Genomic DNA, 26,444 nt, shown 5'->3' with positions numbered 1-26,444 from the left:
AGTTTTATATTTGTTTACCACATTATTTTTAAATGTGCAAAGTGAACTACACATTCTTAATTCCTTGTCACAGCTATTCCACAAATTAACCCCGTTGACAGATATACATCTAATCTTTATATTTGTCCTTACCCTTGATTTTTTGAACATACCTATTCCTCTAATTTCATACTGGCTCTCTCTAATTTCAAACAACCTCTGAATACAGTTAGGAAGCAAATTATTTTGTGCTTTGTACATTATCTGTGCAGTTTTAAAATTAACTAGATCACAAAATTTTAAAGCATTTAAGTTAATAAAGTGTGTTGGTTGGTTTGTAATAATCCATTCAATTTACAATTCTTATAGCTCTCTTCTGTAGGATGAAAATTGGATTAGTGCTGGTTTTGTATGTGTTTCCCTCCACACAGTAGGTGTGAGAACAATACAGTATATATAGTGATTTCTGATTCAAGATATCTTTAGTTTTACATAATATTGCAATGGTTTAGACATTTTTGTTTTCACCTTATTTATGTGTGGTTTCTAACATAATTTATGGTCAATTATTACGCCCAGAAATGTATTTTCATACACTCTTTCTATTTCAACATAATTTATCATAATTTACTTGATTATTGATTTGCCGATTACCAAATATTATAAACTTTGTTTTACTTAAATTCAGTGACAACTTGTTAATATCAAACCATTTCTTTAAGACTTTCAATTCCCTTTCCACTGTATTCAGAAGACCTTCCAAACTTTTTCTGGAGCAATATGAATTAGTGTCATCAGTAAATAAAACAAATTTTAACAATTTAGACACTTTACAAACATCATTTATATACAATATAAACAGTTTAGGGCCTAGCACAGAACCTTGTGGAACCTCACAAGCAACCTTCAACAAATCAGATTCAACGTTATTTATTTGTACATATTGATGTCTGTCATCGAGGTAACTACTTAGCCATGAGTGTGCTATTCCTCTACCTATTAGCTCTAAAGCCATAGTGATGGTCACTCAATAAATTGTGTTTTTCTATGAAATTATCCAATCTTTGCACAAATCGTTTTTTCTAAAATTTTGGAGAACTGGGAAAGCAGAGAAATTGGTCTATAATTGGAGAATAGATGTCTATCTCCACTTTTATAAATAGGAATGACTTTTGCTGTTTTGCTGTTTTCATTTTGCTGGGAAATATACCTGTTTGGAAGGATTGATTGCAGATATGTGTCAATGGTTTCACTATACATTCTATAATATCTTTTACTAATGACATATCAATTTCAGTCCAATCAGTGGACTTTTTATTCTTAAATTTTTTAACAATGTCAAGTATTTCCTTTTCATCAGCACCTCTAATAAAGATGGAGTAGGAGTTTTTCATTGCAAAATCACTATCCAGTTAAAAATGAGTTAATACCAGAATCACATTCCAGAAGATTGGGATGGAAAGTGTAACTTCCCACCAAATTATGGTTTGGTGGTGTGGCATGCCCCATACCTACACATGGCACTTTTCAGGGTATTCTAGAAAAAAAACCACAATGTCCAGGGACTCTCAGTCCTTAAGAACATTAACTCCTGTATATTCAGACCAAACAGAACATAACATGACAAAATGACAAGAACAGGCCATTCAGCCCAACAATACTCGCCATTTACCTGACTAAATTGTACCTCGTTCTCTGATTACCAACAGACAAGGTAGTATCTAACACTGTATTGAGCCTGGTTTTGAAAAACTCTAGTGAAAAAGGTCATTTATAACATCTAAAAACTCTTACTCACTTTTTCCTTGTCCTGTCATCAGTTCCCAATTAATAGCCTCTGTAACTGAAGTCACCCATAACAGTCTCACCTTTATGACAAGCTGGTTTTATGTTTCCAAAGAGTAGTGAATTCACACTATTGTCTGAAGCAGGCGGCGGGTAACACACGCCTACCATAAGACCTCATGTAAACAGACAGAATTCACAAACAACTTCACACATCCACACAATAAAGACCCAAACTTCTAATCCTGTCGATTACATCATCACAAATGCTCCAGTACCACTATCAATAATTCTCCCCATTGAAAATTTAGCTACATCTGCCAATAGCATCTCATCTTGAAACTAGCTAATTACAGAGCAGTCAATAACAGGCAAAGGGATGCTGTGGAAACTTTATGTGGGAGCTAGCTAGCTTGCTAACTAATAATTGCATGACTTCATGGTAAGCCATAAACCTTGGACTAAATTTGTAACTTAATCATAAACGTTATTACTCTTTGATGAAAACATGGGGTTCATGTAGCCAGCTACATAGCCACATTTTTTCATTCATACAGCTGGCTGGCTACACAGCTTTTCATTAAACCAGCAGTATTAATAGCTTCAGCTCAGTTCAAATAAAATGTAAACTCAAACTGACGTTATTGAAGTGTAGCTATTATACCTGGACTGCTAACTAGCTGCCGGCTTAATTAGTAGCCACCTAACTAGCAATTCATTGAATATTTCATTGCAACACCACACTAGCTAGCAACCTTCTGTGCTCTCAACTTATAATTAAAACAAAAATACTGAACAATAAATTGCTAGCCAGCAACATTAAATAGGCTACAACTGTCAGACCGGTGGGGGTCCCCTTGGCTCTGCCTTAGACCAAGGGGAACCCCTCGAAACCACGGCTGACTTGGGGGAACCCCCTATAAACTGACATCAGTGCACTGAGTCAAAGGGACATCACTTCTCTACAAGAATTCAAAAGAAGAATGGTCATTTCAAGGTGTAATAATGGGGAAAATTATATTTATGACAACGTTATCATTTTCTTTGTTGTCACCAATCATGAACTTCACCAGCCAAATCTATTGTTGTAAGTTATAATCTTAACAAGGCTAACCTTGCTGCTAATATGAAAATAAAATATAGCAGATTCTCTGCATTGCTCTCATCAAAATCTGACAACAATGAAATACATGTGGTGCTATGCACACATATTGAATTTAGTACTGGCCGTGTGTTTCACTTTTTGGACTTTTGAATAAGAAAGGTGTGTTTATCCGAGAATCATACCAAGGAATGAATACATGGGGAAAAGTGAGCAAAGTCTCCCCCAATTGGCGAAGCACGATGGTAGGCCAAAGACGATTCACCTTAGAAGATTTTTGGCTGTTTTGGCAACCCAGCGTACAAGCTCATAAAAACACTGTTTAAATACAATATCTTCAGACAAACAGGATGGACATAATTACTGCTCATTGCATGGTCACGACAACTGAGGAGCATCTCCTGAAGTGTGCAGCTGACAGCTTTGTGGCAAATACCAAGCTAGACCAGGAAGACGAATATGGTAAATGGTAAATGGTAAATGGTAAATGGACTGCATTTATATAGCGCTTTTATCCAAAGCGCTTTACAATTGATGACCATTGCAGACCATTTACCACAAAAGGGTGAGAAAAAGAAAACAATGCCGGGAGATCTGACTACTGATGAGATGTCTGACACAGAAGCAGCATACAGCATAAAGGTAAGGTGCACAATGTGATAATGGTCACAGTAACTGATAGGATTCGCTTTTGCTTTATAGCCAGTGAAAAACTTTACTCAGATCTAGCCTGTCTTGACCCTAAGTGCTTTCCTGAAATTCAAAGTAAAGGGCTGCCTTTAAACACAACAGAGCTACAGTTGAGAATCTACATATGAAATTAGTTAACCCCTTTGTGCACATGCCAAATCCTTGCCCATTTAGGGGGTATTTAAAGCTTTATAACTCCAGATTTGAGCATCACAGAGACTTGAAAAATGGCTTAGATGAAGCAAGACATTTGTACCATTTACAATACTAACTTAGATTATTTCTTCCTAAATTATGAATATAAACTAAAGTGCCACAAATGCAATTGTCTAGGCAAAAAAATCTAAAATCAATTTGCTATTTTTCAGTTTACAATGAAATACTGAGAGATTGCAAATATACAGCAGGTTAAACTATATATCTATGTGCTGGATCTATGTGCTGGATCAAAAACTCGACCACAGGTGCATCAGATCTAAGGGTGGATATGTAGAACTACTAAAGATCTATGAATCAAAAAGTAAGCAGTGTACCCAGTGTCTCCAAATCTATCCAAAATGTCTAAATTATGTATTGCTGTAAATCACAACATAATCATGTATTTCACTACAAATCAACTGTTCGACTGAAGAAACTCACTGTTGAATCATTTTCAAGCGGGAATTACAAGGTTTCCATCAGTACAGTGGTCTAAAATAGCTAGGGGTCCAGAAACATATCCAAAATCTCTCCAAAAATGAATAAAATGCTTTTTGTTCATGGGACCACATGAAAACAATATTCAACCATCCACCACATTTTGGCAATGTTCCAGTACACATCCGGTGCATTAAACACAATGCTACTTAGTTACCAATGGGCACTTACGTTACAGTGTGAAATATCCTCATTATAAAATAAAATGAAATATGTGCAACTTTGGTCGATCACGTATTTGCTTTTTGTTTTTTTTTTACAGCAGGACTACAAACTGTGATTTTTATTTTTGCAGTCAGCTGAGCAAAGATTTATTTTACAGTAACAAATAAAGATTTGCTTTGTTACCTTTTTGAATTTGTTCATTGATTTCATATATGATAACAGATCATTACATCCATTGTCCAGTCTAAGCATGTTCTAGTTTTGAGAAGACACAAATGTTATCTATTTTGGCAAAACTCATAATTGCACTGATAAGGAAAATGAAAAAACACTTCTAACAACGTTCAGTATAACTCTTGATGGAACCTGGGTTGTGAGTGCAGCCCAACTGGACCTCATTGGCAGGACAATACAGTAAATGTGCATTGTATCATACACAATAACAACACTCAAAGTGATAACAGTTCACACACTTTGCTGTACTGTACTGAATTAGAATTAGGTTTACCTAGCAAATGCACTATTTATATGATGATATATTTACTGTATTGTATCATGGCAGCAGTCTTTATATTTACTGTAAAATTGCAGCCTATTTTGGGACCCCTTGAAAAGAAAACTAAAACTTCAAAAAAGGATAAAAAAATAAGCAATGAGCATATGAGGCCTGTGTGAGTCATTTTGATGGAAAAAGTCAGTTTTCAGAAGAGAGAACATGGTTTTGAATGCATGAATGCATTTTGCAAGAGATTTGTGTAGTTTTGGCAAAACGTTAACTGTTGCTGTGCTTTGTGTGTAGAGTTTTGAGAAATTGAGCTATAGTTTCAGAAAACGTGTTTAAGCAATTGAGAAAAACTGTAATAGTTTTGAGAAAAGGGGGAATTGTTTCATAAAATGTGTCTTAGCAATAGAAAAAAACTGTAATAGTGGAGAATAGGAGCAGATGCATATGTCCCAGCAGGCTTTGCGTATGAGAAAATAACAACAGTGTGAGAGAAATTAGGAGAAATGATGAAACAACATGTTTTTAGCAGAAAGGGCGTGTAGGTGAAGGTTGACATGATCACAGACTATAGTGCAAAGAAAATGAAGTGACCATGAGCGAGCTTAGTTTCCTTATCGAACGGTATGTATAACAGTCTGTATAAAGCATTAGTTGTTAAAGTGGAGGGTTAAGTAACGTCTGAAATCTATTGTACTGATGTGCTTTTTGTCATGTTCAGTACTAGTAGTTATAATTATGCGTGAGTCATGATTTTAAATGCAATGTTTTAATGGGGAGTTGCAGAACGTACATACATAGTAATTGTTTGTTTATAATGTGTCTAGATAGGGAACAGGGCGAGGTAACATGAATGTAGAAACGTGGCGTTTGCTGAGAAGAAGGTTTTGTACTCTATATAAGACACATTTATTGCACATTTATTATGCATGCATTTAGTTACGTGTCTAAAAACATAGTTTGTGATGTATTTATTCCACACATTTCAATATTAGATGGTTACATACGATTTAATTAAGTTGAGTAACATGATACATTCATTTTTGTGCCCTCTTTAGGATGTCTATTGTCACCCTATTATTGACATGGAGATGTCTCACGTACATACAAAAAAAACCAAAAAAAAAACAACCAAACCAGCTCTTGTAGGTGAAAATGGGTAAGGCTGGCATGTGTCTGCATCTTTAGTACCCATAGCTGGATCTGGTGTAACCAATTAACTTTTCCACTAACTATAATATTTATTGCGGATGTGGGCAGGGGTAGGGATTGGGGAGCAAATGTGTCAAACTCACTCCTATGCCTCGGAACACTGGTATATTCTTGAATCAGATGACAGCATTTCAAATATTTTTTCCACTGTGCCTCCAGTTCGAGGTCATATCTTAAAGAATATTACAGTTAATTCTGATCTTTCTCCTCTTTCTAAATCCTAGTCTCCACAACATAAACTCCTACCTCTTCCTGATGGTAATTATAAATGCAACTTGTGTGATCAATGCAAAAGCTTACAAAGTAATTATTTTAAACATCCACACTCAAGCAAAAAAATCCACATTAAGGGGGTTATTACTTGCTCTTCCCTGGGTGTGATTTAACTTATCATTCCTGTGCGGCAGAGTCTTTGTTGATAAGACAATATAAGAGCTAAAAGTATGCATTGTGAAACACTGTAGTCCAATCAGGTGTACAAATCTAAAATATATGGTCACTGGTCACCCTGTGTCCTCCCTTCGATATATCAGTATGTATTTGTATAATGCTATGCCTGCTGATGCTAGGCTTTGTTACCCCCTGAATCTGACTTATATGAGGAACCAAACTGGCTATCACTTTATTATGATGATAAAGACATTACTGATGATGAAACTGTGTAATTGTGTATCCCTTACCCATTTCCATTCTGAAGATATAATGTTGAGAAAACAAAGGCTTAAAGCTAAGTAATGGATGTTGCTTATAATTGTTGAATGTCTCCATTACTGGAAAGTTTCCTTTATTCATTCTATTCTTGTATTTTTACATTCCTGTGCATGATTCAGCTTATTGCTGCTTCGTAGATACATTTTACATTAGGTTGTCATAAAATGACAAAAAAGGGAGGATTGTGAGAGAATATTTAAATTCATGTGTTTTTCTTTTTTAACCATTAATGATTGTTAAAGTTTACTCCTTTTTGTTGTTGTTGAGAACAGGATTGTTGTTTTTGCCAAATCCAAAAATACCATGAGAAACAGGAGGCCTTATGAGCGTTCAAGGTCTGGTCACCAATACTATAACCAGAATTGTCTAAAATTGTGTCTGTATCTGGAAAAATGAACCAATGTTTTATATAATTATACCTTGGCTTGAAATGTATAAAATTGTACTATGGACAAATGAGTTTTGGAACAAATTCCACTGTCCTATCTGAGAACAGTTGTATTTCTTCCCTTGAGATCTCAATAAAAAGAAAACTTTGTTTCATTAAGGAATATAGTTTAGTAATTTCCATGACAATACTCTGAGACAAGGGGGTGACTTGAGTAGCCTTTTCCTCACATGTGAAGCTGCATTGGCTGAGAACTCTGGCTCCCAAAGGTCTAAATGCACATTTGGATTTAAGGCCTTTTATTTAAATGTATGTCAATTCGGTAGCTGTGCTTTCTTATTTCAGTATTTTTCAGTGTGCCCAATGTCATGCTCACTTATTTTGTTGTGTGTTTTTTCATAGCTCACTGATGTCATGTAACCATGCACCTATCTGGTAGTGGGATCCTCCCACACCACATAATTACATGCACCTGTTTCATCACCATAAAAAATGAGTTTCAATTGATTCCGGTGGGTATCCTGAAGCCTGACTGGAATTCATATAGCAGTTTGGAGTCTTTAAAGTAGTGACATAACTATTCATCTCTACTTTTTTCAACACCTTAGAAGTGACACTCAAAATATAGAAAGGTCTATAGTTCCCTGGGTCTGAACTGTTTTTCTTTTTATATGGTGAAGTGGAATAACCTTAGAATATTTGTATCATGAGGTACAATACTTTGTTATTGCAGGAATATTTTCAAAGCCTGTAGCTTTTACACTGTTAAGGCTGTTCAACATACTTCCAATTTAATCCACAGAGACTGGTTTAAAAGAGTTAAACTATTCGGTTTAACACTTAGGTTTGAGTAAAAATGTTTCATGTAATTCAACCCATGAATTTCTGGGCTAAAAGGCAGACTATCCACAAGCTTGTGTGCAACTGATGTAAAATAGGTGAGGTATTATTACCTCACCTATTACCTTTTGGACTTCACTATGCAACCCAGATCCTTTAAAACTTTCCACAGATTTTGAGGGTTGTCCCTATTCTCTCAAGTCTCAGCCATGTAGTTAGGCCGAAACTGGAAGGAGATATCTTTTAATTTCAGAATATCGGAAAATCCAGGATGTTGGACATGGCTCAAAATTGCTATTAGGATGTCATTTGCAGGGATTACGTCACTCTGTGACTTTTCTTTTCATGCATAGTTAAATGTGTTCATGCACATGGAGAGAACATGCGAAAACAGGGTGGAGACAAAGTTTCTCAATTAGACACACACACATGCACCTGCAGAGAGATAGTGAGTGAGAGTTTCCTTTAACACTAGATAGGCCAGTGCGACACCATAATGCTGGGTGGACTTTATAATTAAATTTACTCCAACCCCGTAAATGCTATGTCCTCCTCCTTCCATGACGCTCCTAAATATTTAGGCTTAATATAAAAACATTCACTCAGTAAAGAAATACACAGTTTGTGCCATTTTCTTCACAAGCCCCCAACAATAGACAGCAGGTGTTTTTACCCAGGGGGCGAACATGTCGCTGTCTACTCCAGCATGCTATTCAGCAACTGAATGACCAGTGCTTTGATACGAGTTTCCCAATCAAGCACTATCGAAACTCACTTTGCATGTACAATGACGCAAAATTAATTCACTGCAATTGTCTGATGAAGTTGATAAAGTTGAGTTGTGTCCTTTATTTCAAGAAAACTTTTTGCAATATATTTCATAATCTTTATCAAATTAGGTTGCTCCTGGTGCAGAAACCAATGCTGAATACATCTGACGCTGCTGCCAGCTCATGTAAGAGCATAATAGTTAAAGGTGTATTCCACCCAGGAAAGCTTTTCAATTTTTTATTTAATTTATCCAAGCTTATGCAAATCAAACATACAAGTAAAGTGGGGCTTCAACAAAGAGGAGAAAACAAGTATTAACAAACATGTTAAAAACATGCTGGCCTTACATTGTATATTTATTTCATTAGGAGTTCATAGCATAGAGTACTACATAATGAAGTTGAGCAACTATTTCCTTTTAAATATAAAAACATTTTTTCTGTTTATAATTGACTTAAGTGTCCCTCATTTAAAAGTGGTGATGGGGTTTATGCAGTTCATAATATGCAGTTCAGTGTAAAGATGAGTAACTATATTTGGATTTCTAATAACATTTTGTCTATGTTTGAAACTTCATCTGACATTGTTTTTCACAGTGTCATAAAAGCCTGTTATACAAATTAAAATATTTTTGTTGGTGGAACAAAGACAGATACAAATACAAATAGTGGCACTCCTTCCACCCCTAGTATGCACATGCTCAGCAATGAAATCACTTTCAAGTTTGGGCCGCATGCAGTGGAGATTAAGGAATACGTCCTATCATACATAATACTCTGCAAAGGCGACAGGATGTAAAATTGGTTGTTTCTACTCATCACTTCTTTGTAAGAATGCATTACTTCAATTTAAGTCATCATATGATAGTATAAAATGCAGCTATGAATTTAAACAATTTAAACCCTTCGCGTGAACCCCCTTGTGGCCAGGACACCGGCGTCCTGAGATTGCTAAACAGACATTAAGTGCTCTTACAATCAAACTCTATAAGTGGAGACAATATACAACCTTACCAATATTTTAAGCTTAGTTTAGTTAAGTTTTCTTGTTCTTGTGGATTCCTTGCTATTTGTGCCTGGTTGCTTAATACTAATTTCTTAGTGCCTTGTAATCTGGATGTGTCAGCATGCCATAATGTTTCTGACTCTTTTTATAGGTGTATAACCTTCCACCACAATTCACTGTAAATCACTACAAGGCTGTAATCACAAAAAATGGTGTAAGACAATTTAAATACAATTTGAGCAGCTTTGCTACTTGCCCCCCTAATAATAATAATAATAATAATAACAATAATACCAGCAAACAAAAAAAGTTCTAACTCTTTGTTCACTGCTTGGGCCCCTAACAAAGAAAAATATACATAACCCTATGGGTTCCCAACCTGACAGATTTAATGTAGGTAATGTCTTTATTAAAGCAAAAGCTATTAACAGTGAGCTCCATAATGTTTGGGACAAACACATCTGCTAAGTGATTGTAATGTAATGTTTAGCAGTAAATTACTAGCAGAACAGTTTCCGTTTACTGCAATTTTACTGCAAGTTGTTTACTGCTTCTGAATTTTACAGTACATAATGGGAAGCATGGTTGCCAGCAAACCTTTGTATATTTAAAGGGCATTTACCAATACCAAAATTTACAGGACAGTACTGTAACTCTACATAATGTACACATACTAACAGTGGTAATCATTTCACAGTAAAAATAAAAAACGTGCCCATATTCTAACACTCAAAAGCTTTTAGCAGACACCCTTATCCAGAGCAACTTACACATATTACAGTCTTTATATATAATACATTACATTACATTACAGGCATTTGGCAGACGCTCTTATCCAGAGCGACGTACAATAAAGTGTATAACCATAACCAGGAACAAGTATAATACATCTACTGCTGGACATTTCCTATAGCAATTTAGGTAAAGCATCTCACTTAAGTATACAAGGCAGCACATAGGTATCTCTAAAGAAAAAGTTTAATTAAAACTCAGTTACCTCTTCCTACACATATAATAAACTCTAAAATGAAATCACTTAGATGTGCTCTTATGTGATCATTTATCTGGTTTGAAACTATTAGTAACAAAGAATATTTACTGTATAGTGCATCCCAACCCTGAATTTAAATCAGTTCCTTCCTCAACAGAATTGTTACATATCTCTGCTTTTTCACAAGCCATCCTCTCTATTTTTTCCGTAAGCTCCGCTACTGCTTTCTTCAAGGATTCTGCTTCTGCAACTCTCCTCAGCTCTTTCCTTTCCTTTTGTCTGGCATCTTCCTGTTCTTCCAGAAGCCTCTTTTTCTGCTCTTCAATAACTTGTTCAACCTTCGCGTAAATCTCATTGGTGTAGCAGCCTCCTCCATTGAGTGTCACCATCTTATCAATCTTCTTCAGCAGCTTTGAGACCTGGGAGACATCTTTGTCCTCATTGTTGAAAACATGATATCCACCACGGCACTTATCAATGAATTCCAGAAGTGTTTCATTTTTACTCAGAAATTGTTCGATAGTTTTTTTCTTCAGTCTGTCTCCATGAGTGAAGAGCGCCATGGTGTATTTGGCTGCGTCATCACCAAAAGTCTTCTTAATGATGTCCACCGTCTGGTGCTCCTCTGGTGTAAATCTGCCTATCTGTATCACCACCAGGAACACATGAGGTCCTGGAGAGGACAAGGAGATGCACTGTATAATCTCATTCATGATCTCATCATTGGTCAGCTCTAAGTCAAACAGGCCTGGAGTGTCAATCACAGACACCTCTCTTCCATCCACTTCCCTTCTGGCTTTCTCACACTTTGATGTCACAGAGGAAGCGGAGGCATCTGATTCAAACTCCTCTGCCCCCAGGATGGTGTTTGCTGCTGCACTCTTTCCAACTCCAGTCTTTCCCACCAGCACAATCCTCAGCTCTTTAAAGTTCTTTTGCCCTGTAGAATAATACGTACACTGCAGTTACCTCTTCACACTGCTGCTCTAAGTAACAAATACTTTAGCTGTGAAATTAAGTAAAAGTAAGAAACAATTACAGGAACATTTAATTACAAAATTTAATTATTAAAGCATTGTTTGGTGTACATTCACTTCAACAGGCACTTCTGTTTTAGGAACTTAGCAGATGTTCTTATCCAGAGCAATATTATTTTCACATATAATCCATTTATACAGCAGGATATTTACTGTAGCACTTCAGGTTAAGCATGAGGGATGAACACAAATTTAGAATTCCAACTATCTATTGGGGGCAATTTCAGTGTCTTCAAGTTGGAGACTAGCACCAGATTTTATTTAAACTTTTTCATTTCTTGAATGTAGGTCAGGAACCCAGCGGCCACAAACAGTCCTGTATATAGTTACGTTAATGCAATAGCCAAAGCTGTCCCTCACAAAAATATCTCAAAATATTAATATTTAATGTCACCATAATGCTTACTAGGAGATGATCAATTTCACTTTAACTTTAAGAAGATGTTTTGTATTGTAGATTGACCTGAACCAGTGATTACTATATATTAAAAGGAAGAAATCAGTAGTCATTGGATCTTCCTTGAACATTAATTAAGAATGGACCTTTTTTATTTTAGTTTTCAGTAATTTGGAAGGAAATATTAAGTTAAAAAGAGTATATTAGAAGTTGGCAACTGAGTCTTACACCTAGGTCTGGTGTTCTACATTTCATCCCCGGTCTTTTTGGAATATTCAGTTTTTTTGGCTTTTGAATTTTGATCTTGGCACATTCTTGGGATTACATTAGGAGAGACAAGCTGTGGTTTCTTTCAGTCATTTTTTTATGACTGTAAGTAGTCTATGTGTGCAATATTAATCGTTTTTTAAAGGTATTTTTACCTTTGTCTTCAGATTAGACCTAATTAAACATATTTTATTTGATCCTCACTTCCCCGACAGTGTGTTGGGTCCAAGCAGTATTAACAGGTAGGCTACCAGTTGTATACTAACAATCAGATTAAAAACATGCAATGCCATGTTACTCATACTTACAAAGCACTGTCTATAAGACATTCATTCAAACTGGCTAAATCTAGGCCTGCCATTAAAAGTATTGATATCAAAATTATGCCAAGTTACTGTAATACAAACAATATATAGGCTATCTTGCCTCACAGAAATTAAAGAAGCTGTATTCCAAAGCAATGCTACTCAATGCTTTCTCAATTGTTAATATGTAAGTATTACTGCTCAAAATATTTCGGTTATATAAGTTATTTTTGAAATTGAGTGTCTCTAAATAGGTTAGTGGTATTTTGTAATGAGGATATTTCACACTGTAATGTAAGCGTTCATTAGTAGCTTAGGAGTTTTTGCGTTTCATGCACCAGATATGACGTGAATGTTGGAACACTGCCAAAACCTGGTCGATGGTTGAGTATTGTTCACGTCATCGTATCCCCATACAAGAAAACATTACATACTGTAGAGTACAGAAATGGCCTACATACGAGAGTTCAATATTACACATGTAGGTACAGTACACACTTTCACCATCCACACACAAAGGAAACCTACCTAAAGTACATTAATAGAACTCATATGACCGCATAAAAACCAGCAGGCATACGGTTAACTTGTGGAATACTTCTTCTAATAACTTACAACATTTTTCTGAAGTGTTACAATTTTCACAGAAAAGTAGCGTTACATACATAGTGTGTGTGCTAGCATATGGCGTCAATTTTGTGCCAAAAGCATTGTCCGTGTAGGAAAAAAAAATCGTAGGCATAGATGTGGAAATGTTTCTTGTGATCAAAAAATAAATAAAATCAAACGCATTTTTCTTAATTGTAAACTAAAAAGTTATGTTCATAAATGTAGAAAATAAAATTGCAATTGTTTTTTCTCACTCATGTTTACGATTTAATTTTTTCCGAATACGGTTTTCATTTTTTACAATTACGATTTTGTTTTTCTCGCACTTGGGGTTTTGGCATGATTTTGATGTGGAGGCGGGTTGAAGGGGACGGGGCGACTTTATTGGTCACTTGGAAAAATGCGTCTTTGGTATGCGCCGTGTTTACCTCCCCTGACTGAAGGCATGCACATCATCATTTACTTGGGAACATGGCAGAGCAGCGACATCCTTCTCAGGTATTTAGCTAACTATTAAACTTGTTATTGTGGATAATGAAGTACCAAGTGATGAATTGCTGGTTCAGCTACTACAGTTAACTATTTAGCTCAGTCACATATCCAGCTGTTCACAATGTCTAGTCAAGCGAATACCAAATGAGTTGTTGAAGAGAACAGCTAGCTCTAGCCTATCATACCTTTAGCTTCATCCAACTTCATGTTCATCATCAAGTCTCTTGGCAACCCAAATCTACCAGAAAATTCTACTTCTAAGAGTTAGATAATGAGAAATAGCAGTTCAAAGCAAAACATTTCATTTACGTTTTGTGAAAAAAATATGTTTTTAAAAAAATGTATTTCCAAAAGTACATGTCTCACCTCAATGGAAACACCCTGCAACGTAAATCCAGGGTGTATGTAGTACCCACACCAAATATCATGTCAGTTGAACTTGCCATTGCTTTACAATGTGGCATTATGTACATAAAGAGCCTGGCGCCTGAGCCTTGCACCAGAAAGGACACTAGACCTAAAAATGTCAATAGAAATGTTTTTATTCCAAAAGCACAATTGAAATACTATATATATATATATATATATATATATATATATATATATATATATATATATAAGCAATAGCTCACGACAGGCCGTGGTATATGGTTATTATATCACAGCTAAGGGGCGTTGTTCGGCTGTGATATAATAACCATATATCACGGCCTGAAGTGAGCTATTGCTTTTATAAAACGGTCACCAAGTACGGCAATATGAAAGTAATAGACACGCTCCACTTCAAATAAATTTTATTAATAAATAATAATGTTCAAAATAAAATAGGCCCTCCTTGCTGCCTGCACATAGTGCAACGTACACACTAACGTTTTTTTTTTGCGGAGTGATACTGAATTGTGCAAAGGAATTAGACATCATAGCCATGGTATATGGTTAATATACTACGGCTATGAACCAATCAGATTGCTTGATTTGAGCTACCCGTTATATATATATAACCAATGCCAAAGAACTATATACCATAAATAAAAATTAATTTTTATATATGGTATAAAAATTTTACTTTGTTTTTGAACAATGGTAAACTACAAAGAAAACAAAAATATTACTTTAGTATTACTATATTATTTTAACTGCTGTTGGAGTTACAGGGGAGGGGAGGGGGGCAGGGGGAGTTGATGGCAAAGCTGAGGGGATTGGAGGCGGGGCAGTGCATTGATGTGCTGATAGCAGTTCCCTGAGAAAAAAAGGCATCAGACACATATTCCAATCCATTGCTCAGCTTAGCAGAGAATGCACATTTCAGAGCGCCTCAGAGACAGATAGAATAATACATATTTCAAAGAATAAATACGACATTGAAAAAAAAATGAAACAGAAAACGAAATATCAACTCGCCATCCCTGCTACCTGCGTGCTCTGTGCATAGTACCGTATTATTTATTTAGACATTGGCAGACTACAGCATAAATCGTGTCTTTTGTTTATATTCAACATTAGTAATTGCTGCGAGAAACTGCAGCTGTAGACACAAGACAGTTTGTTACATTATGATAGCAACGGAACAATGGGGAATATATATATATATATATATATATATATATATATTACCATCATTGTTTCATTATTCCAGCATGATTTTGCGCATTTGCTGAGAAATACAAATACTATCAATAAAAATGGTTTAGCAATTTCTCAGCATAATGACGGATTCAAAGACTAAACGAACTCACGCGATATTGTCTTTAAATGGATCCAAGCCAAAGAAAAGTAATTATTCATCCTCTCAAAAAGTAGCATGAACTCTGCACTTGACCATTACTTCCCCGACCCGAAAATTTGGGCGTATTTTGTTGACATAGTTAAAGCACCATAGATTGCACCCAAATGGCTGAAGATACATGCCACTCAAAGTTCTGATTCTCCCCTCATTGATAAAAAAAGAAGAAAAACGAGTCCGCTTCGGAAATTATGAAGATCTTCGTTGATGACGAATTGTAGTGATTTATGATGCCAAAAGGCGTCATCCGGGTCCATTCAGTTAACCAACTGTATGTATGAAATCTCTCAGTATTTAATTGAAAACTAATAAAGAGCAAATTCATTTTTGATTTTTTGCCTAGACAATTTGTGGCACTTTATTCCTTCCAAAATTATGAATATAAACTAATCTAGGTTAGTATTGTAAATGGTACAAATGTCTTGCTTCATTTAAGCCATTTTTAAAGTCTCTGTGGTGTTGACATCTGGAGTTATAAGCTCTAAATAGGGTACTCCCTAAGTGGACAAGAATTGGCCAGAATTGGCATGTGCGCAAAGGGGCTAAAGACAACAAAGTGAAAGTATTGGAGTGGCAATCACAAAGCCCTGACCTGAATCTCAGAAAATTTCTGGACTGAACTGAAAAAGTGTGTCCGAGCAAGGAGGCCCACAAACCTGACTGAGTTACGCCAGTTCTCTCAGGAGGAATGGGCAAAAATTAGGGCAAAGTATTGTGAGAAGCGTGTCAAAGGCTACCCCAAGCATTTGACTCAAGTTAAGCGATTAAAAGGCAATGCCACCAAATACTAACAAAGTGTATGTAAACTTTTTACCCACTGAAAATCTGATATAGTACATAAAAGCAGAAAAAAATCTGTCTTCTAGCTATTATTTTGAAATGACCTCTTATGGAAATAAAGTAGATACACTAATTGACTTAACACAGGAAATGTATGGTAACATGATATGTGTGAAGTTGAGTTTGAATGTCTTTAGCCTAGGTCAGGGGTGGCCAACCCAGGTCCTGGAGAGCCGCAGGGTCTGCTGGCTTTTGTTTTTACTCAGCGCTTAATTGATCAATTAAAGAAGTTGATTACATAGTTAACTCACCATACCTGGTTTATTTTGTGTAAGTGGTTGTTGTATTTAAGGTCAAAACAAAAACCCGCAGACCCTGCGGCTCCCCAGGACCGGAGTTGGCCACCCCTGGCCTAGGTGTATGTAAACTTTTGGCCTGCATTTAATTGCAAATATTGCTAGTAGAATGACATGGTATAATTCCACAAAAAAATCTTCTTGTTTATTTTGCTAGTCTGTGAGCAGTTTTTTTTCACAGCTGTATCACAATACCTTTGGGAAAGTGTTGGTTGTATGTGTTGCTATGTTGAAATACAAATTGTTGGTAGCTTTGCTGCTTGGACCCCTAATAATAATAATAATCCTAACAGATACAGTAGGGTTCCAACAGCTTCGCTGCTCGGACCCCTAATAATCCTAACAGATACAATAGGGTTCCACCAGCTTCGCTGCTTGGAACCCTAATAATAATAATAATAATCCTAACAGATACAATAGGTTTCCACCAGCTTCGCTGCTTGGAACCCTAATAATAATAATAATAATCCTAACAGATACAATAGGGTTCCACCAGCTTCGCTGCTTGGACCCCTAATAATCCTAACAGATAAAATAGGGTTCCACCAGCTTCGCTGCTTGGACCCCTAATAATCCTAACAGATACAATAGGGTTCCACCAGCTTCGCTGCTTGTACCCCTAATAATCCTGACAGATACAATAGGGTTCCACCAGCTTCGCTGCTTGGACCCCTAATAATCCTAACAGATACAATAGGGTTCCACCAGCTTCACTGCTTGGACCCATAATAATCCTAACAGATACAATAGGGTTCCACGAGCTTCGCTGCTTGGAACCCTAATAATAATAATAATAATCCTAACAGATACAATAGGGTTCCACCAGCTTCGCTGCTTGGACCCCTAATAATCCTAACAGAAACAATAGGGTGTTGCGACCCTCTGCTGTTCCTTTGCTAGTCTCTGTGTTTCGCCTGTAGTTGCAGGGGAGTTCCAGCTTAGGCAGCAGAGGGCGTAATTAGGCATTATTGGTGACACCTGAGCTGTTGCCTTTAAAAGCTGAGAGGATCTGGTCGTTTGGTCTCTCCTTCCTTCCTCTACCACGGACGACTCAATATGGTTTCTTCTGCTAAAGACAACATCCTTTACTGACTCCTACTCAACCATCACCACCCACACTACTGACCTACATCACACACTCTACTCATGTAATTTTGTAAGTATTTTTGGGTTCTTTTGTTAATAAAAAGTCTTGATTGTAACTACTTTGTGTGTGTCTCCCACTTATGTTGTGGCTTCCCCTCGCAGTCATAACAAGGGTTCCACCAGCTTCGCTGCTTGGACCCCTAATTACCAATTGTCTTGGGAGCTTCTGCTGGGCGCTGTTGCAAAATATGAGCCAGCCTCTGTGCTGATGCTTGGGAAAGTTGACATGCTAAGAGTATCATTGCAGTGTTCTATGCTGCTGTCAATGAACTGTGGTCAGTCATTTTACCTATCCCTGCTGAGCAAAGTGAAGGTAAGTTTCTGATATTTAATATTTTCTTGTGGAACCACAATGTCTCTGCACGTCTCGTTTGCACTGTCAACCTAACGTTACTGCATGGCGTTGGTGTAGCTGAACGTTTTCAGGCAATGCAAGTGGACCTATTGCTGTTACCCCTCGCAGCACTGCAGGGAGCAGTGCTTGTTAAATGGATGACCTGCATGATAATGGTGGCACTTAGAATCTCCGTATTTATCCTGTATAATCTTTTAATAAACTCATAGTTTGGTTGCAGGAACACTGAATGTCGGTGTATAACAATCTCAGGATGCCGGACATCCTGGCCACAAGTGGGGTCCCGCAAAGTGCTTAATTTGCATTATGGCAGTGTTGTATTAAGACAATAAGAAGAAATTTCATTAGGAAGGAATTGTTAATGCATTCTGAAAGAAAGCATTTAAATCAGTCTTCATTTTGGCTCAGTATATGCAACCAAGAGAAATAAAAGAAAGAGTACGATAAGTAAATGTAGATGACAAGTACATTAACCGATTTATATCAGGTCCGTAAAGTTCAACAATATTGTGACATTTGCAATTAAGAAATGTACTGTGAACATAGAAAAATATTCCCATTTCACCCATGTGACACATTGTTTGGTTAAATTGAGTTTTATGAGTATTCATGTTAAAACTTCTGGACTGGAAGTTCAACATGATTTCTATTTTAAAAGATGGACAATTGACTGCATTTTTTTTGCCATTTTCTCCCCCATTTTAGTTGTTACACCAATTCCGCGTGTGTATGACACAGTCCTGGTTGATGCGCTATCCTCTGTTGGTCTGGGGAGGGTGTAGACTACCACATGCCTCCTCCGATACATGTGAAGTTGCCAGCTGCTTCTTTTCACCTGACAGTGAAGGGTTTCACTGGGCGAGCGTAACGTGCGTGGAGGTTCATGCTATCTCCCCCAGATCCCCTCCCTGCTGAACAGGCCCCCCCCAACCAACCAACCAACCAACCAACCAACCAACCAACCAACGATCAGGACTTATACCCTCGGCGGCTTCCCACCCACGAACACTGCCAACTGTGTTCATAGGAACGTCTGACCAAGCCGGAAGTACCGCTGCCGGGGATTGAACCTGGGTCTCTACAGTGGTAGGCGAGTGCTTACACCTCTACACTACCCAGACGGCCCCAAGCCCTCTCTTTTTAATACAAATTATAGTTTCAGCAGAGCTGCTTTTTGAAATTACATTAATTAATTAAAAATAAAGAATCTAAAGAAATGGAAGTATTAAACATGTACAGAGTATGAGACCTACTTACAAAGAGTGGCCAGCAGAGTTAGGAAATGTAAAAATTCTACCAGGCTATATCTAGCCTAGTTTTAATATGCTTGAATACCGATGGCCCCTAAATGAATTGATGGAAGGATACAATGTAAACTGTAGTTTAATATTACTATAAGAATTTCCAGGCAGTTATGATTTTTAGACAAATGATTTGATCACAGTTGTTTGCACTTCACTTCACATTTCATGGAGAATCAGTTCTAACATATTATTTAAAAAAAATACAAACCTACCTCCACATGCATTTTCATGGTTCATGGTAGCGTGCTGGCTTTTCAGGACAGGTGGACAGTTGATCAGCACAGATGTCTGTAGTTTAGTCTGATGCACCAGTGTATCAGTCTCTCAGAGCTATGGCATATCCAGCGTTTATATACAAATAACTTCCTGTAAACGCCCACCAGCGAAAAGCCCCCAGTGAAAAGACCTGTGTCACATTTGGATGTCAAGGAATGTAAATGTATGTAATAGTAAGCAGTCTTTTGGTAATTGACAGATCGGATAATTTTGATTTGGCATGCTAGGTTGCTGGGATTGCTAGACAGGCAAAAGTGTAGTAATTGTGGTGGGTAATCATAGCCAATGGATGTAGGTTGTTTGTATTAAAAAAATGATTAATCTATCTCTAGTAATATATAAAAAAAACAATTATTTCCCCGCTCTCCGCTACTAAGAATTTAACAGACAAATATGTGGTACCAATGACAGATAACTAGCTAATTACCATGAGAACAAATAGGTAAATACCAAGAAACCAAATAACTGAAATACTTATAAACAAGTGACTATCTTGTAGATGTCAAATATTTATAGTCTGAGTGTAATTGTGTAATTCAGAAATAGGACAATATTTATGTTGCAACAGAGGTGTTTCAAAAAAAATATTACCTGAATTCCTAGGAAATACACAATTACACTCAGGCAATAACCAACCTAAACCTTTAAGATCTACTAGTTAGTCACGTAAATTGGTGGATAATAGGTGTTTTCTAGTATTTCAGTTTTAGTTTCTCTGTATATACTTTTGTTGTACCGGAGGTAATTATGCAATAATTTGATATTTTTTACCACACATTTACCTGGCAAATACCTAGTTCTCAAAAGATAGAATTACATATGTCATAAATTAAAATAGCAATTGAACTTTTACTGTATATGATATACACCCTCTAAGTGAGATCTAAGGATCTAAATCATAATCTTACACATAAAACAATCGCCCTTAATCTGACTGTAAACCATGCACTATCAAGGAACTGTGTGTGATATATGCCCATTAAGTGAGGTCAGGGTCAAGGATCTAAGTTATATTGATACACAGAAAACAACTGCCTCTCTTCTGAAAGTAAACCATGTGATTTACAGTAAAGGAACTTTGTATGATACACACCCTCTAAGTGAGGTCAAGGATTTAAGTTATATTAATACACAGATGAACAACTTCCTCTCTTCTGAAAGTAAACCATGTGATTTACAGTAAAGGAACTTTGTATGATACACACCCTCTAAGTTATATCAATACCCAGATAAACAATCGCCTCTCTTCTGACAGTAAACCATGTGATATACAGTAAAAGAACTTTGTATGATACACACCCTCTAAGTGAGGTCAAGGATTTAAGTTATATTAATACACAGAAAACAACTGCCTCTCTTCTGAAAGTAAACCAGGTGATTTACAGTAAAGGAACTTTGTATGATACACACCCTCTAAGTGAGGTCAAGGATTTAAGTTATATTAATACACAGAAAACAACTGCCTCTCTTCTGAAAGTAAACCAGGTGATTTACAGTAAAGGAACTTTGTATGATACACACCCTCTAAGTGAGGTCAAGGATTTAAGTTATATTAATACACAAATAAACAACTGCCTCTCTTCTGACAGTAAATTGTGATCTCATAAAAAACACGTTTTCAACGTACAAAAATGCCAAGTTACTAAAAAGTATTGATATCAAAATGACGCCAAGTTACGATACTACAAACAATATAGGCTATCTTGCCTCACCGAAATGACATAAGATGTATCTCAAAGCAATGCTACCCAATATTTCCTCAGTTCTTTCAAGTCACTTGGCCCTGTGTATAAGCATGCACTACATGAACAGGCCAAACATGTGTGTGGATGGCTCTCTCACAGTCAAGATTGATTGAATAGATGTGTGTATGTCCAATTTGTATTGGTATGTAGGCCTATGTATTTCGCTGCCCAGGCTTTCTGTTGCGTGAATGATAGTATGTTTATTGGTACAAGTGTGTTCGTGAATGTGAATGTAAGATGCTGCCAGGGAAATGTCCCCATGCGGATAAAGAAGTTCTCTATGTACGTATGTACAATATGTGTTTTACATGCAGTATTTATTGTACGTAGCAAATATACAATAACTTGCACATGTACTCAAATTCAGTTCAAAAGCAAGTATGAACATGTTTTCTGGAGAAATGTGCTTCCTGTCGTTGCTCAGCAGCAGTTCTGTACATTAATGAATTTATACATTAATTTCAATGTACAATGTTCAACGTGTTCCATGAGGCAATTCGAAATATTTGTCTCTTTGATCTGACAGAAAGTTTGCATGACATTGTGAAATGGTAAGATTAGAAAACACAGGGCCAAGTGACTTGAAAGAACTGAGGAAATATTGGGTAGCATTGCTTTGAGATACATCTTATGTCATTTCGGTGAGGCAAGATAGCCTATATTGTTTGTAGTATCGTAACTTGGCGTCATTTTGATATCAATACTTTTTAGTAACTTGGCATTTTTGCCAAGTTACTAGCGTAAACGCATCAGGAACGCAGATGGTATGTACTCACGGATTTGACGTCCATCCAACGAGCCTTGACTGACAAAATAATCAACACGCCCGTAGAATTATAACTCCCTAGGTTGCAACTTGTGTAGCCTTCTGTCCTGCTCCGTTGTCTGTTATTTCGTGGAGATGCAGTTTTAGTGTTTGTAAGGTTTATCCTTCTGTCCTGCTCCATTGTCTGTTATTTCGTGGAGATGCACTTTTAGTGTTTGTAAGGTTTATAAGGCATTTTGATAGGCTTATCTGCAGGTAGGAATCCTCTTCATTGTTTTGCTAAACTAGAACCGGAAAACATGATAGTGGAGAATAGGAGCAGACGCATATGTCCCAGTAGGCTTTGCATATGAGAGAATAACAACAGTGTGAGTGAAATTAAAATGAAATTACGAAATTCCGTAGTTGAAACAATATGTTTTTAGCAGAATGGGCATGTAGGTGAAGGTTGACATGATCACGGAGTATAGTGCGAAGTAAATGGAGTGACCATGAGCGAGCTTATATTCCTTATCAAATGGTATATATAACAGTCGGTATTGAACGTTAGTTGTTGAAGTGGAGGGTTAAATAACATTGCACACATTATTTGCCTGTAATGTAATCTATTGCACGAATGTGTTTTTCTCATGTTCAGTGCTAGTAGTTATACTTATGAGTGAATCATGATTTTAAATGTAATGTTTTAATGCGGAGTTGCAGAACGTACATACGTAGTAATTGTGTGTAGCCTATGTGGCTAGATAGAGAACAGGGCGAGGTAACATGAATGTAGAAACGTGGCGTTTGCTGATATTAAGGTTTTGTACGGTAGCCAAGTGAAGAAATATAGTTAGTAGAAATGGCACAGTGGCGAACTGGTGTAACTTTTAAATAAAAGGAATACATTTGCGTCATGAAATGCATATGGGTGGCCGTGAGTGAGTGAGGTTTACCAGTCTGTGACTTCGTTAGCTAATGCCATAGCTATGCAATGCGTGAAATATCATTAGCGAACCTGCCGGTGGTTTTAAAGAAGAACACAAGCCAGTAAGCACAGAAGAGCTTCCGTTGAATCCATATGGCTTAGCAATATTGTAGCCGGTAAATAACTGAACGTACAGACGGTAAGTCATAATGCATATATCTTAGCAATATTGTAGCAGGTTAATAACTGAACGGTGAACGGCGGGTAGATATGGTGCAAAAGCAATAATTAAGAAGTAGTAGACAATTATTAGTGAGGGTCGAAGCAAGTTAATGAAACGTGTTCCAAGCTGGGCTTGAACCTACGACCCCATGTTCCCAAGACTGTAACCTTACCCACTAGGCCACAGGCGGACTAGCTGTTTGAACGGGAAATGTTTCAGAGTAAAAATGGATGGGTATTTTGCGTGTGTATGCGCGTTTTTGATTGGGTCGTGTAGGTGCAGATTTGGCTGGTGTCAGTGAAATGTCCAATGGGGAGACATGTTGTTTGTGGGATAGGCGGCAGGAAAAATAAGAATGAGAAGAAGAAGAAGGAGAAAACGCAAAATCCCCTTAGTTTGGGGCTCTATTGTGTGGACATGTGAAGTTGTTTATGAATTCTGTCTGTTGAAATGAGGTCAGAATATACAGAATTTAATGTTTTTAAGGGCTGAGTGTCTGTGGCTGTTGTGGTTATTTCTGTGGGGAACCCTGAAAAGTGCCAAACTCTCGGTGCTGTATAGGTATGGGGCATGCCCCCGCCAAGGCGTAACTTGGCGGGATGGCATACCTGCCATCCCAATGGCGGGATGGCATACCTGCCATCCCAATCCCAATATACAGTAAAGGAACTTTGTATGATACACACCCTCTAAGTGAGCTCATGGTTAAGGATCTAAGTTATGTCAGTGTTCTATGCTGCAGTCAGTCTCAATGAACTGTGGCCAGTCCCTTTACTTATCATTGCTGAGCAAAGTGAAAGTAAGTTTCTGATATTTTTTTTATTTATTCTTGTATCCTGTTTGTTGGTTTTATTTTGTTTTTATTCTTGTCCTCAAAGGTTAACTTGCTGGTGCAATCGTCTATTGGCCATGCTGCTGGCGTCCTGAGATTGGTCAACTCTTACCTTTAGTGGTCCTGCAACGAAACAGAGTTTGTGTTTTTTTAGTTGAAAACACAATATCTGTGTTCTAGCTTTATTAGTAGAAGATTCAGGTCAACTATGCCGAAGACGGAGTTTCTAAGCAAGATTGTGAAATATATGCTCATTTTTGTCGCCTGAGTATCTTCCAAAATAGCTGCCTGTAATAGCACACATTGTTTACAGTGTCGTCACCCTTTTTATTACAATCTGGCTTGATTGATTCATTTATTCAGTAGGTGACAGTATACGCTTTCTAATGATGTATAACATGTCTAATTTTGCTTTTGGAATAGCGTTTTAATGTCCAGTCTAACCGAAAGTTGTGAATCATCATCACGTCTTTACGCATTCACTCTTCAGTAGCAGTAAAATACACTGCACCAGGTGAATGTTATCGATGAGTTCCATCATATTTCGGAAAGTATCATTATTATTGAGGACTTCTGAGCGTAGCTAAGCCATATGTTTGCTGATAGACTTAGCTGACATCGTTTTCTGGAGTAAGACAGGAGCAGATAGAACTATATCATTGATTTCCTGTCTCTGTCTCTATCTACTGAAAACAGTAGATCATTGCTATGTAAGTATTACTGCTCAAAATATTTCGGTTATATACGTTATTTTTGAAATTGAGTGTCTTTAAATAGGTTAGTGGTATTATATAATGTGGATATTTCACACTGTAATGTAAGTGTTAGTAGTGTAATAGTTTTTGTGAAGCATGCAACAGTGATGACGTGAGAGTTGGAGCATTGCCAAAACGTGTTGGACGGTTGAAAATTATTTTCATGTCGTCGTCCCATCCCCATACAAGAAAACATACGAGAGTACAAAGTATAGAAATACATACAAGAGTTAATTACACATTTAGGTACTGTACCGCATTGTGTGACAATAGTTTTGCATTATTTTTTAACCTGATAGCAATGTTCCATCTTAAAACTTCATCTAATTTTTATGCTTTATAATGGACAAAAAGCATTTTATTCATTTTTGGAGAGATTTTGGATATGTTTCTGGACCCCTAGATATTTTAGACCACTGTACTGATGGAAAGCTTGTAATTCCCACTTGAAAATGATGCAACAGTGAGTTTCTTGAGATAAAACAGTTGATTTGCAGTGAAATACGTGAATATTTTGTGATTTACAGCAATGCATAATTTAGACATTTTGGATAGATTTGGAGACGCTGGGTACACTGCTTAGTTTTTGCTTCACAAATCTATAGTAGTTCTACATATCCACCCTTAGATTTTATGAACTTGTGGTCAAGAAGTTTTTGATCCAGTACATGTATAGTTTAACCTGCTGTATATATGCAATCTCTCAGTATTTCATTGCAAACTAAAAAAGTGCTAATTCATTTTTGATTTTTTGTCTAGACAATTGCATTTGTGGCAGTTTATTTCTTCCAAAATTATGAATATAAACTAATCTGCGTTAGTATTGTAAATTGTACAAATGTCCTGCTTCATTTAAGCCATTTGTCTCTGGAGGTATAAGGCTTTAAATAGGGTACCCCCTAAATGGACAAGGATTGGCAAGATTTGGCATGTGTCATGGTCCTGTTTTCCTGTCTGTGTTTCCCCTGTTGGGCCGCCAGATGGCGGCACTTCTGTTTTGTGTCCTGCTCCCCCCCTGTTAATTGTATGATTGTTTCATTGTCTCGTTATCCCATCATTGTTCTCACCTGTCTTATCCCCTCCTTCTGGTTTGATTGTTTTTTGAGTTCACCTGTGTCTTGTTACCCCTGTCTATTTAAGTTTCCCCCTCCCTTGACTCAGGTGCTGGTTCCTTGTGGTTATGTCAGATTGTTTGTGCGTAAGCCTCTGCCCCATGTGTTCCTGCCCATGTCTTGGTTTTCTAGTGTTTTTTGGAGTTTCTGCATTTCCTTT

The 26,444-nt window shown here is 37.0% G+C and overlaps 1 protein-coding gene across 1 annotated transcript in view; it reads right to left on the bottom strand.

Annotated features, from left to right (window-relative positions):
* The window catches only part of zgc:152658 (uncharacterized protein LOC767632 homolog), a 47,569-nt gene extending 27,593 nt beyond the window's left edge, over nucleotides 1-19,976 (bottom strand). The window contains exon 1 of the mRNA XM_064306060.1: nucleotides 19,881-19,976. Within this exon, the coding sequence (XP_064162130.1) occupies nucleotides 19,881-19,905 (25 nt within the window). The 5' untranslated portion in view covers nucleotides 19,906-19,976. The remainder of the gene's footprint in view (nucleotides 1-19,880) is intronic.
* Between the last annotated feature and the right edge of the window lie 6,468 nt (nucleotides 19,977-26,444).

The sequence above is a fragment of the Anguilla rostrata genome, chromosome 13, assembly GCF_018555375.3.
Source record: "Anguilla rostrata isolate EN2019 chromosome 13, ASM1855537v3, whole genome shotgun sequence".
Taxonomy (NCBI): Eukaryota; Metazoa; Chordata; class Actinopteri; order Anguilliformes; family Anguillidae; genus Anguilla; species Anguilla rostrata.
This window is presented reverse-complemented; position numbering and strand designations above follow the sequence as displayed.